This window comes from Accipiter gentilis, chromosome 28 (assembly GCF_929443795.1).
Source record: "Accipiter gentilis chromosome 28, bAccGen1.1, whole genome shotgun sequence".
NCBI lineage: Eukaryota > Metazoa > Chordata > Aves > Accipitriformes > Accipitridae > Astur > Astur gentilis.
Window position 1 is genome coordinate 20,984,645 of NC_064907.1, and position 14,840 is coordinate 20,999,484.

The 14,840-nt window shown below is 39.5% G+C and overlaps 1 protein-coding gene across 1 annotated transcript; it reads right to left on the reverse strand.

Moving 5' to 3' along the window:
• Positions 1 to 9,720: 9,720 nt before the first annotated feature.
• On the reverse strand, positions 9,721 to 13,376 carry GKN2 (gastrokine 2). The gene is made up of 6 exons (XM_049831195.1): positions 13,268 to 13,376; positions 12,645 to 12,698; positions 11,972 to 12,103; positions 11,342 to 11,452; positions 10,381 to 10,534; positions 9,721 to 9,800 (listed from the first exon to the last, which is right to left on the reverse strand). The coding sequence occupies exons 1-6, from the start codon at positions 13,277 to 13,279 to the stop codon at positions 9,721 to 9,723; spliced, it is 543 nt and encodes a 180-aa protein (XP_049687152.1). The 5' UTR covers positions 13,280 to 13,376.
• Positions 13,377 to 14,840: the final 1,464 nt, after the last annotated feature.

Below are 14,840 nucleotides of genomic sequence, written 5' to 3' on the forward strand. Positions count from 1 at the left end.
AGTGAAAAGGATGGGGGGCATACTAACAAGCAGGGCACAAAAACTATCTGCACTACCATGGGCAATTCCCCTTCCTCTTTCCTTTTTTCCTGCTGAGGTAGCAAAAGCTCCAGGCTCTAGGACAGGAGTCCATCAGTGTGCATTTGCACTAGCGCAACCTGGTCTCAGCTGTGGGTCATTGGCCATGAGGTAGTACAGATAAAGAACGATAAGCAGATATTTCCAAGCCAGCGCAAAGCCTAAGCAACTGAAACAGAAAGAAAAGGTCTGGAAATAGCTGGATATTGCCTTCCTGTCAGTGTCCTGTCAGTCACGTGAAGCAAATTCACTGCAAGCTCATGGCCTCATTGTTACTGTGAGTCCCAGCTCCCTGCAAGCTCATTCCCCAAGCAGTTATTTGGAAGAGCTGCCATTTTCTATAGTGTGATTGGGCTGGCTTTGTATTAATTGGGAAATTTCTAACACACACTCAAGTGTGTACTAGTACATAGCTCAGTCCTGCAGTCAGAGAATGATACACAGAAAATCCTTAGATCCTTATGTGAGAAAGGTAAAGCAGGCCCTTGCTTTTGCATCTGCTTCTCTACATTCCAGCATTTAACCTATCTTTTTTCCTGCTAGGCCTCAAAATGAACTAACACAGGCAATAAAAATGCTTACATTTAGCACAAGTATTTCTGAGAGCAGTAAGCTAAATATTTGCTTATATCATTTATGGGATGGGAGATATCTCAAGAAATCTATTGATTTGTCTCCACTCCCATTATCTCAGTATATGCCTATATGCAGATGGTAGCCCTAACTAATATTAAAAGGTCATTTAAAAGTGAGTACCCTTAGAGATCACACAATTTATTAATTCACTCTGACAATTCAAAACTGGTGAGACATGGTCAAAAATAAATCAATTACTATTTGAGATCTTCACGTAGAAAGTGATTACACTGTAGTGCTAATGAACAGCAGAGTAGGCAAGCTGTTTAATACCAGGAGTTTTGACTCTGCAGGCTTCTTATCATACTTGTTTCACAGAACAGTTTAACAGAAAAAGGTCAAGAGAAAGTTTTAATTTTACATTTTTGAAATTCCTTCTCTCATCATCTAGTTATTTTATGGAGCTTTGGTATTCATGAGGGTGTTAAACTTCAGGCAACTCTGAGCAGCTTCAGTGACACTGACAGAAGCAAGACTCCTGAACAAAACTTTACAGAAATCTCCAAAATTGCTCCTCTTTCTTTGTCAGCTATATGTCCAAGAGGGCTGTTTGAGGAATACCGTTCTTGTCCTTAATGAGAACTCCATTTAAATACTCCCACAGCCCTAAAAGAACAAAGTTCTTGGGAACAATTAGTAAATGTATCTTGTCTTTGGTTTTTAGAGCTATGGATTTTTCATCTTGAACAATGGGGTTGGAAGAAAACAGGCTCTGTTCACCAGAAATTATTTTGTTGACAATTTTGATTAATAGCTTGAAATTATTTAATTGACAGCTTGAGTATTAAGCAGAGACAGAGTATTTTCTGGCAGTTTTAGTCAATGTCTCAGCACAAGATGGTAATTACAAAGCCAACAGCTTATAATCCTATCAACAAAACATGAGAAAAAATTAGACAAGCATGTCTAATATTTGCTCTGTTTATTTGATGTTAGGGTTGGAATCAAAAAAGGAAAGCAAGTTGTACACAACAACAGAAGAGGTTGATTCAGCCATAAAAATTCAAAGATTAAAATGTATTACATTTCAGTTTCTATAACTTGATGATTGGAATTATACTGGATAAATTAGGGTTGTCAGCAGCCTATCTCATATGTTTGCCATGCAACTGAATATCAAATTTTGTCTTTTCTATCTTTTTTTTTTTTTAAGGGAAACTGTATAGAACTATAGAACTTCTCATTAATTTTGCTCTGATTGCAGCAAAATTTCCAGATATGGCCTGGTCCTCTTAGTCTAGCTTCTGTAACTTTATTGTTCAGGATGTTCAGAATACTTATGTATTGTTTAGCATTACCCAGGAATTTGATCAAATGCTGTTAACAGCTCACTTCACAAGGCAACTGCTGAATTCTCACCTGAAAAAGTCTTACATATATCCAACACCAATAAACTGAAGGACTAATTGCTCTTCAAATTTAACTAGCATATCAAAAATGTGACTTTATCTTGGCAGCTTTAAAAAAAAAAATCACAACAGGCAGGGAAAATAAGAGTCCATAGGTAATAGCTCTATGCAAATATCTTTACAGACAGGAAACTTACTTCACTGATACACAGATTGTTTTCTGATTAGCTGTCACATCAGTTTGAGACCATTTTAGTGGTAGCATACGCATACAGTGACTAGTCTCTCTCAGTTACTATTTACACTTGTGAGGCTCAGGATTGTGAAAATACATTTTAATTAGAGAATTTTTAATCAATCTCCCACTTTTAGACTCTAGTACTGCTAGCTCTATCATTCTTGTGTTGTAGTTCTCTTCTTCACAGCTGTTTAACACCTGTAAGCCACGCATAAACGCTCCCCTATCTGAAGGATGCCACCCCTCTGGTAGTGCATCACTTTTAATTAGCAAGAACCCCACATTTTGGATTGTAGCTCAGGGGAGTCTGTAGCATGCTTTAAATCATGCTGCACATCTCCCAGTTTTTCTCAGAGCAGCTTGGCAGATAGGAGTGTCTTGTGAAGCGTGGATGGCAGCTTATCTCATTGAGAGCATGGAACAAGCCCCTCGCAGTCCCTGGTGTTAAAGGGCTCAACTTATCCGGAATGAGTGGCAGAGTGCCCTGGCTCAGCTCTCAGTATATTGCACCCAGGGACATTGCTTAATGTGCTGCTGTCAAACACCTCCCAGTGTGCTCAGGGCAAATTTCTGAATCAGGGAGCTTCTTTAGGCGAAAACAGCCTCTGCTTCTTGTCACAGGCAATGGAAAAGGTTATTGGCCACCACTGTTGGCTCAAGCCTTAACATCCTTATGTCTCAATTTAAACATATTTTTAAATGCTTAACAATCCTTATGTGACCATCTTTACAATGGTGCCAGCAGGAGAAACAGGAAACCCCAGCAGCTGTCATCATGACTATCGTGGTATGTATGGGAAGAGTGGATGTACTGTGTCCTACCTGGGAAGTGCCAGGCAGGATTTACAGCCTGCGAATAGATAAAGGCCTTAGGTACCTTTATAGTCTTGGCTGTCCTGGAAGCTAGCCGAGTTACAGAAACATCAGAAAAACTCATTGCACTGCTTTACTCCTCTACCCTTCTTTATATCCCAACATCAGCTCTCATCCTAGTGCCAGCAATTACAAAGTGATTTTTAACAGATGCTTTCTCCACTCTGAGCATAGCCACAAAAGGTTCTACTTTATGCTACATCCGCTTTTCTATCCAACAAGAAATGGCTGGAGCAACTTGATGTGCCCATTCAATAGGTCTGAATCACCTTCTTCTCTTTATACATACCCTCAGAAAATTAAATTAAGAGGGAACTGCCAAGTCACATAAGTCTCACTGCCTCTGAGCTGAGAGAAAGAGCAAAGAACTTGCAGAATAAAAAAAAAAGATGCTAAAACCAGCAAAGGATGTGGCCATAACAAGTGCTAAGAACAGCAGGACCTGCCTGCAAGAAACAAAGACCCAGCTACAAAACTCCAGCCAGACTTCCAGCCCCCTTTCTCCCCTGGTCCCCTCAAAAAAAAACAAACAACAAAACAACAAAAACCCAAACCAAACAATGAGTCAAGAGCACATGATTCCTCTGTGGGTTATTCCTGAGGGAAGAGCCTGGCTGAGCATGATTGGGCAGGGGCAGAGACAGATGAAGCTGGTTAGATTTCACTTGGTGGCAATAGGGTTGTGATCAGGAGAGAAAGATGTGAAGAATGCAGGAGTATTTGGGCTTCCCCCCTTACCTGTGCTTATGGTCAGTGTGTGATTGGCCTTTATCAGATTTATCTTTCATCCATTGGTGCATCCCTTTTCTGAAAGAGAAAAGATTTCACTTGTTCATATGAGATCTTGTGAATCTTTGCTACTTATGTTTCTAGAACATTTCAAAATCTTTGATCAATAAACCTTGTGCAAATGCAATGCCTTATAGTTAATAGAATATATATACACACATCTATTAAAGAGAAAAAATGAAAAATATTAAGGGATCAAAAAAGAGTTCAGTCGGTTCACCAAATGGGGCATAATTACATGTGAAAACAAATATCCCACTGGTTTGGAAATCTGAAAGAATTCTAATCCTCTGCATCCTGACTCAGCTATTACTTCCTGGGGAACAGGTCTTAGGTTGACAGGGATTAATTTTATTTTATTTTTGAATTATGGTTTGTTCCTAATCAGTATTTTTACTAGCTTAATGACAAAAAGATCTCACCCAACAACCCTGGATTCAGACTGCAGTAAGAAAAACATAACTGTTGAGGTTACTGTAACAATTTGCCATCTAGTGGTCAGTCGAAATCACACTCGGTTCTTGGTTCAAGCAGAAAGCAAGTGTGTACCACCAGCACTGGATTATATGCCTTGGAAAATCTGGTATGGCTCACTGGCCAAGACATTTACTTATTTTAAACAAGTAACCATGCAAAACCCAGCTCACCTTCTCTCTGGACAATAATTTAAAATCTGAGTATTTTAAGATTAGGCATCTTACTGAGCATGTACTTTCCCTTTACTGGAATGCATCCTCTTTTCTTCTTGCACATGGATCTTGCCATGTTGTTCAGCAATTTTCTCCTGAGTAGTTAGCGGGTATAGAGACACACTCAAGAGAAAAGGTTTTGTCTTCTAAAATTAAGGGATGATTTTTTTTTTCCCCTCATGACTATGCATTGTTAGTACAAAAAGGGGGGGAAGACATAGCAAATGAGGACACTCGTTCACATCTGGCTTGTCAGCCCAGATGACACAATTTTTGTTCAAATAGCAGGCTTGAATCTCCAGTAAGGGAAAACTTGCTAATGTTAACAGCTGTCCCTTTTCATTACTTGATGCAAACTGGAAAACTTGTTTTCACATATCAGACAAGATAGATGAAAACTATCCACTTGTCCTAATATAAGCGGTCTCTTTCATTTAAATGGCATTGCTCACCAGGGTAAGGTTTTCCAGGTTAATCTCCGATTTCTAAAATGATCACAACTGGCAAAGGTATCATACCTTGACCTTGGTAAATAGTGTTGCACACTGGGAAAGTTGGTGAGGTGGTGGGGGGGAGGTTCTCAGTGGAATGAGTTCAGTGGTAAAAAAATCTTGGATTAATGTGCAGCACAGGTGACTAGATAAATTGGTGTCCTTGGCAGTGAGGGACAATAGAGGCTTCCCACCCACTGATATGTCTAAGGATCAAGAAAGGTTAATTGCAGCAGAGTTGATGTGACTGGAATGTGTGCTAATTCTGCCCTCCCCAAATGCTTGACATACTTTAGCTTCCTGTCAGTGTGCATCCAATGATACCATTGCTTGGATTCCAGGCATGCCTTTAAACACCTTTCAGGCTTTTTAAAAAAGCTGGGAGCAAATAATCAGCATTATTCTGATATCCCAGCCTAGGATAAATATTGTTTTAACTTACAAAAGCTGCCAATACACATACACACAGATACTCACTCAGGCACACCCAGACACACTCCCAGTGTGCTATCTTGCACAGAAAACAAATTCCCCACCTTTTATAGAACAAGCCTAGCTGAGAAGCTAGCTATATTTCCAAAACACGCATATTGCTTTGATCGAGAGAAGCTCTTGGAAAAAGATCAGGTAACTTTCAAGTTAGCAAGAGTCACATCCTGATGCTCTTTTCCTCTCTAGACTCTTTCAGGCAATATGTCTTTAGGATCTAAGCTTGTGCACTGGCTCCTTTCTTCGTTTTTGCAATATATCTGGGTTCCAGTCCTGGTGGGATCACCACAGCCCTGACTCTCTCCTGATGCAGATATACCAGTTGTCTGTGCTATTTTCAAGGTGTTACTCTTACGCTTAAGGCTAATAAGCCTCATTTTATCCACTCTGCACATTAACTGTAGGCAGTTATTAGGATAAGCACTCTGCTTTGTTGACTGCGAACACAACTGTCTCCCATTGTTTCTGAGAACCGTTGCTGGCTGCTCTCCACTTAGGAAATGGCTGCAGTCCTCTTTGGGTCCCTTCCGTGGAGATCAGTGGGAATTTTCCAACCATTCCTGGAGACAATCTCATGGATCACAATGTAAAAAGATCCTTACCAACAGATGACCAATAAAGCTACTGATACATAATGAGGTCTATGACAGCAGATGCTTTATATTGTATAGAACACATATCTAAGTTAAGTGATAAATAAGATGAAAGCTATGTATTTCCTTCAGATGATAAACATTCAGTCCAGACTCTTTGCTGACAGGCTGCGGATTTAAAGATTGAAAACATTTTCAGACTACAGTAATTTAAGGCAACAGATGGACCGTATCTTCAGGGATACTTTACCTGTTGTTGTTGCTGCTGGTTTTTCCTTCCTGGGTCTTTCCCTGTAGTCCAGTAAGAACATCTATCACCTCGCAAGATAAGAAAAATAGATTAATTATAGTCTAAGACAGATATGTAAAACATATGGTAAACAGTGGCATAGCCAGCGAAGAATGATATAGCAGGAAATAGCACTGGCAAACTACAGTATCAAATAGATAAAATATCAAAATTCTTTCTCCTGCGTAGGTCCTTTTCTCTACTTTTGTTCAGAGCTGGGTGTGCATTCCTGTTTGTTTTGTTGTTAGTTACTAAATTCAGAATAAATTTCTTTTTCTCTGCAGCCATTTCTAGCATGATCTTTGAAATCAGTGACATGTTGGTGATATCAACAAGCCTAGGCTCAAGGTCTGTAAATTCAGAACTGTAACACATGCCTACCCATGTGCTCATGTGAAAACAGACCATCCTCTGAAAAGCAGGGGGAAGGAGAACATGGGCGTACAGGTCATGTGGTATATGATTCTTCCTGTGCTGCTTTTTCTCTTTGTTGTGAGCTGTACCCCAAAAAGGTACAGCAATGTCATAACAGATTTGCCTCCAGCGTCCTTCATCCAGAACAGTTTCCTGTAAGCTGTGCACCTTGGCATTGGAGGTGCTGTGAGAGTAGATGGATAGCTGCAGCATTATTTATCAAACAATAAACACAGCCAATATATTTGCTTTTTTTACTACTAACAGGCCTGACTGATACAGTACGATTGTGAAATACAATAAAAGCTAGAAACAATCTTCTTACGTGTTTGAGTACATGAAGGGCAGAAACACTACCTCCCTAGCTCAAACAAAATTAAATGGCAGATAACAAGGTATTGAGGCTCGTTTCAGAGTTCTTTGTAGAACTATTTGCTCTAGTGTTGAGTGTAAATCTACTGAGCTTGTATCACTGCCTTCAAAATTAGTAGGCAGTAAACACTAAAAGCTTATTGGTAAGCTTTTAGATGTATATGCAATACTTTCTAAGCAAAAAAAAAAAAAAAAAAAAAAAAGACCTCAAATATGCTTATAATTTAGATTAAATTCCGTCAAACTACAGGAGGGCACTTTAAGCCATCAGTGAAGGCTGAAGAGCTGGACTGAGGCCCTGCCTAGGTCACTGATAATTTCCATGATAGCAGTCAAACCATACAGAGTAGTTTCTACTTCAGTTTCCCATTGATAGTATCAAGGCAGCAATGCATCCCTTATTTTGTCCATTCAGAATAGTTCTCATGATCTGTAAGCAACTATGCAAGAGACTAGGACTCTCTTCACATGAGTAAGGCTCTATCCCTGGGTCAATGGAAGAGTTTAGCCCTGCATCTTTTATAACCATGCATAACCACTCAGTTGTTTTATTCAGATCTCACTCACATGTCTCAGAACACTGTTCCCCTAATAAATTAATGTGGTATGCAGAGGGTTGCTTTACAGTGATTAATTATGATTAAACCAGTAGGAGCAGGATGAGAATCTCAAAGGACCATTATTACACTGGGCACACAGTAAAGGTTCCGATTCATCTATGCTGCAATTAGACCGAAAAGCAGATTGCGTTGACTAATTATTTTAAATAAACTTGAATTAAATAATACTCTTGGAATAAGACTCAGCTTTGTTTATACATCTAGCCTGCCTCTCTGGAAGCTCTACCAGTTTGTTCCTTTGGGATCTACTTCAGTCTGTGGTCTTCAAAATTCCACTGGATAGTCGACACCAGGCCCGCATCTCTAAAGAAATAATCCAAAGATATATAAAGCCTGAGACAGTTAAGGCAGTTATTTTCTATATTTTGAAGAGCTTGGCTGACTTGGGGCAGGGACTTGTCATGACTTCTATGCCCTCTAAGAGAAGTATTCACAAGGAAAGGGCTGAAACATGACAGTTGTCACTTGGAACCTAGATTAGGGTTTTCAACTGAGTTTTGAAGGTCTTGAAACAACAGCCTCTCTGGATACTGCAACCACAAAAGCTTTGAAAGTCACAACCCACATGAATACTCTTGCCAAGCAGTGCTCTCAAAGAGTGCTTTGAGGTGTTTCACATCCCTCATGCCTCAGCCAAGAACATCACAACTACAACACCTAGTTTAACTTCCCATCAGTGAGCTCCACTTCAAAATACAACTAAACAGGCTATCCTGTATCTTGCACACACACACACGTATTCCTGGATTTAATTACCAAAGGTTGACTCTCCAGAAACATTCTTTGGATCACCAAGAATCTGCAGCCTGTTGTGAATACAATTAATCTAAAAGAACAGTTTCAGCATATAATAAAACGCTCTTTTAATAAATAGCGGGTGGTTTGACCAGAAGTCCAATTTGAAAATAACAAATTGCAGCCCTCCGGCCAGTTTCCTGGACTACAATGCAATGCCTTGCCCTCTGGCAGTCATTCAAGGTTCCAAAAAACAGTAAACACTTAGTCTTCGGCCCCAAAATATACAGTCCTTCCAAGCACAGATGGAAAAGATGTGTGAATTCAACCATTCACCAAGATCTACCAGGAGAGCAGGCAGGCAGCACCAATGCTGCCTCATCTTTTATTTTAATCAGCTCCTGACACAAACTACTCTCCAACATATGTGGGGCACTCAGCAAGCGGTCACAGCTCTTTTTACACTGGCATTGTGTGAAAAGATAATTTTATTCTGGGTTACAAACTTTTTAGGACTGGGACAGTCTCTATGCTGGTTTGAAAAATGCCCGTAACAACAGGCACTCTGACACATTGCACCTATTGAAATTGCTACAAATTTTCCCTGGCCCTGCAGAATTCAAGCTTCTTTGCAAATGTTGGTAACATAGTACGTAAGGTGAGTTAGCACCTAAAGGGGCTCGGTGCCCATGCCAAAGGCAAGTTCTCCACTGAAAAAAAACTATTCTGTTACTGTTTCTTCATTGGCTTCAAGCCTCTATCAATGTCTAGGTCACGTTGCAGCCTGAGCACAGGAATGCACCAAAGGGAAAGGTATCTATTCTGTAGGAAATTAGCAAGGTCCACTTTATTTCTCTTCTGCTTTTGGATGAAGAAAAAAAGGCAAAGCATTTTAATCACTGCATTATCTTTATTTGTATATCATGGGTTTGTTGCACTCAAAGCTTAGGATAGGCAAGTTGAGTCTAACACCGAGTTTCGTTCCAGTTGGAGAACATGGCGACCATCACAAAAGCATGCACAGAAACAAGCCATTTCCATGCAGCAGAATTGTCAATATGCAGCCTAATTGGTTTTCTCACAGATTTTAATGCCCAAAATGGTTGGAATTCCTGCATTGGCACAGCCATGAGCATTCAGTAGTGCTAAAAAAACCCAAACAAGAAAAAGAAGATATTATCAGTGACAAGATCCCCATATCCAGCAAGGAAAAGTCTGCTAAATACACAAATTTCAATCCCCAGTTATGGTCCTATTGGAGGCTCCTGTTGGTCTCAGTGGATACTGTGTAGAACTTTTATGGTGTAACTCAAAGGGAGGAAATGTCTGTACAGCTTTAAATGACCTTTGTGCTCCTCCTTTCCCATAACCCACATACAGCAGGGAGCATACTGGCATACTGGTAGATGCCTTGTTGGATCATTATATCATCAGGGCATAAGTTGGTTACAGCTGCTACACACTGGCTTCCTCTGACACCAGGCAAACCACTTTGGGACAGCTGTTTCAGATATTTAGATGCCTAATGATGAAAACCAGTGCTTTATCAGATTTTTCCAAAGCATCCCAGAGCTCTACCCTTTCAATCCTATTAGGTAGTTCACTCCTCTCTAAAACAGGGCAACGTGTTCCTGCCTCAAAGGTGCCACGTGGACTTAGGTTTAAAGGATAGAATGGTGCTTATGCACTGTAACAGAAGCGTAATGTTCTGATCTCATAACTTACGTTGAGTCTTTACAAGCTTGTAGAGAGGCAGACCTGAGCAGAGTTGTTCAATGTGTTTACCGTAGAGAAGCCAGTCTTTGATATTCCCAAACACAGAATGGCCAGATTGAAACTGTACCCACACATTATTTGGAGAGTATATTTTCTTCATAGTCTAAAAAGAAAATGTTAGACATCATCAGTAACATAGCTTTGGCTTCATTCTACTAGGACACCCTTTGAGAAAATCCCAAAATCTAAAATCACCTTCCTTTGCCTCACACAAACCATTAGCTACAGAAGCTACATGCTTTTAAAGAAAAATAAGTTTTTTTCAATCTATTCAGGAGCAAAGTTCACTAGATACCAATTCTGCCAACATAGCAAAATTGAGCTGTATTACTATCATAATAAGTTATGTTAATTGGCAGTTAATGTTTGCTCTAAATGTGCTACTGTTAGGCTATCATAAAATGGGCCAGAAATCAAGTTTATCTTCAGGCAATACTTCCAGCCACCTTCATGAAATCTTTGCCTGAATAGTCAAGTCAAAGTCTGGTCAAAGTAAATTGATTTCTAAATTCTATTCTGCAAACAAAATTATTTTATGTCAAGATCAAACTATCAGCATGACAATGAAAAAAAGAAAGGAAAAGCCTGTCTGAACTCATATTGCGATCACCTCAAAATAGTCAAATTACACTGCTTCCAAGGACAAGGGATCTTACAGTTCTAGTCACAATGACAATCCACTATAAAACCGCAGCAGGGGCCATGATTGTTCATTATCTTAAAAGAATGTTCTATATGATATTCCCTTGAAGTTCTGTCTTGTCAGATCTGCTTCATCATTGCTAATGCAGTAAAAGACATTCTTAAGAAGAGCCATTCTTAAAGGCTGAATAGAGGGCTCCTATCACACCACACAACTCTTATCCAGTAGCCTTTCTTGTATGCAGTACAGGTTTCACTACAAAGTCACCTGTCTTTCAAAAGCCAGGCGTCCAATTTCTTCCAGCTCTGGGATGTATTCCTTGTTTATTTTCAAGATAAAGCAGGCACTTCGTGACAATAACCTTGTTGCGATATACCCCTGTGATTAAAAAAAATAATTATAGTTAATTAAAAATGGCTACCACTAATATTAGTTGATTCCCTCTGCTCCTTAGGACAGTCTAGAAGAAACATGGAGTGGCTCCCCAGATTGCTATTGTGGAATGACTCTGCATTTACATTGTCACCTTTGGGGAATAGAAGCAACGTGCCCACACTAGCATCTGTCCGTAAGACTCAAAATTTATCTTTTCCAACAGACTTTTGCTGCGTTTGCTATACATGAGTGATGGCAGCCCATTCTCAACTCTGACCTCTCTGAGGTCAGTGACATTCTTCTCACTTTCATGACCTGCCACCACAGGTTTCATGACAAGTCTTTTAAACTACACCATCATATGTGTGAAACGAAGAGATGGCCTAAGAGAAGGAAAGGTGATGGGAGTCTCCAAAGAAACAGTGTTTCAGGATAACTTATGGCAAGAATACACTAAAATAATTTCTGAGTTTAAAAACTTCCTCAGAGATTAAGTCTAGAGAGATTCTTAGATTTACTTACACGTGAGTAGTCAAAAATAGTATTGGAGGAGTACAGGCCAGAACGGACATTGACTTCAACGATGTTGTTCTCATTGTGGATAGTCATAGTTCCAGTGACATAATCATTGCCAGGTTCTTGCAGTACAAAGGTCTTTGGTAAAAAACACAAAATCATTTTTCATCATCTGGCTTACACCTTTAAAAGGTGCAATCTAAACAAATGCTTTCTCTCAAACAAACAAGTCTGATTGCTTTATGTAAATACTAAATCCCTTAACAACTCTCTAGCAGTCTCAGGTAGGTCTTGAGGTAGAGAATAATTATGCAGGAGTGCATCAGGGTGAGAAAGGAAGGGATAAGCCCTCACTGCAGGCTGAAGAAAAACAATATGGGGCATCCCAGTCATCGTGTGGCAGTAGGGACTGGCAGGAGACCGCAACAGTCTCCAAATTTTAGCTTGAGCTAAGGGAACCTATACCTCCCCAAATTTCTTGTTACTGTGCACCTGTGCAGAACCGCCTCCTTGGCTTATATGACTGTCACCTTTGGCAAATGCTATTTTTCTCTACACTTGGCAATAAGCAACTTGTTAGTGTCTTCTGTGCTTTTCTTCCTATTACATTCGCCCCCTGCCCAGGGATCAATACATTTTAAATGAGGACACACACTGGAATGTTTATCAGTCTACTTACGTCCAATGCAGAAGTCTGAGTCCAGAAGACTCCCAGCAAAACAAGAACTGCAGCCTGTAAAAGGAATAAGCGTTCTCACTCAGAAACACCAGGCAGTGCCATAAAAAAAAACAACCACAAAACTGTTCGTGAATCGAGGGAAGCAGCTGTAGCATCTGTTTGAAAAGTTACCCGCTTTTACTAATACACATGTATTAGTTGAAAACAATTACAATTCTTCATTGTAAAATTCTTGCTATTAGGCTCTCTGCTCTCTTTTGCCTGTAACTGAAAAAGCAGAATGACAACTTATTCATTACATTCTTTGTATTTTTCAAAAGTCCCTCCCTGATGCCATGTTACTTCTTGATCTGCCTCCACAACTGTAATTATTAAATCATAACTAAATACCCTTTTCTCGATTGTAATCAAGTTCTGCACTCTTAGCTCAAATGATGCTTCCACTAACTCTAAGGGGATTACTCTACACCCAAGAAATGCACGTTTCCCACCAAACAACCCAGAGAAACAGCACACAGATCACATTAGTCCCAGTACCGTACCACTTGAGCATCTTCTCTATCCTTTTGGGTTTTTTACAAATAAGAAACTTCTAGAAGTTCAATAAAAATGGATATACTCACAAATCCGTTCATTTTTCTTTCAGATAAGAACAAGAGGCTGCAGAAAGTAAGAATGCAGGGAAGTCTCAGAGACCTTCAACTTTTATATCTTGCTGGAGGTGTGGGAAACACTTGACAGAACTTTCCTTCATGACTCAAACAAGTCCATATCTACATGCCACACTGTGGTAAGCCTCATATCTGAATTTTGGGTTGGCACAGATAACCTGACCCCAATATTTTATGAGCACTCAGTTAAGTCAGCTTTTCTAAAATCAATCATGCTACAAATGGCTATTATTTGCCAGTTTAAACTTTAGAGGAGTTCCCACTCTTGCTGGTTCAATTTTTTAAGTATTTAACAGGATATTGTCCAGAATTAAATGGCATCAGGAATAACTCTGCTATTCATTCTACAAACTGCATTTTGTCTTCTGAAATATAATCCCTAACAGCCTGATAGTCTGCAGACAAATCCTGAAAAGAAATACCTATGTCATGGTGGCCTACACACCAGCCACCAAACAGACGAATTCTTCAGCTATTTCTTCCATCTAAATATATGCACAAACTCTTAACAAGAAGTGCTGCTTATTTTTGAACAGTTACCATGATGTATACAACACATGCATTGAAATTAGTAACATAATTAGGAATAACAACTGTGCTTCACGAGACAATCTGGGTAACATCTAACCTCCTCAGCATACAAAGGAGTGACATGAAACTTCAGAGTATGTGTGGTTCAAACAAGGTCACAAAACAAAAGGAGCAGGATGAGGATTCCTCCTTTAAAGCTACCACTGTTTTCTGTATTTTATGAAGATGTCGATGCCACACTATGCTGCCATGAGAAGTGTTATCTATGCTATGGCTGCGAACTCTCCTGGACAACTCATCTGTGATTCCCCGTCAGCCAGTGCTGGAACCTTGACAAATCGCACTCTTTCTACTAGAATGTCATAATCAAGACTTATCCCCTTCTAATAAAATGAGAACTCAACCTAATAGCCAACACATTTCTGTCATGTCAGTCATCGGGGAAAAAAAGTTGAAAGATTGTATGGAAATGTCTCTCAACAAACAAGACTCAATGAAAAAAAAAACCAAAGTTACATGCATGTGCTTTATTCCACCTAACTCCGCATGGAAAATGTTATCTCAAGTGAAACAAAGCTGTGCTGCTAAGCAATATATCAGAATACATATAAACAGATATCAAATTGTGACAAGCCCAGTTAGATTAGTCTAATTAGATTAGATTAATGTTACCCTCCTCTGAAAAGCTGGCTCTGTCCCTTCTTCTCAAAGAATTCTTTGTTTCTAAGATTACAGATATGTCAGAAATACTCAGAGTAGATTTCAGCAGTCAAATAAGCCTTTCATAGCAGGAATCTAACAGGGTTCAGGCACCACAAGCTAAAACAAAAAGCTTTAGTAAGTTTTAAATGCTCTTAAACTAAAGCTTAAATTAACTTTCCATTAGTCATTATGTCTTCAGATACTCATTTCTTTTTCAAAACACCCAAGAAACATGGGCTTCTGCTTTCTTAAGCATCGATATGCCTAGGCACAGGTAAGAGCAGAGCAACAC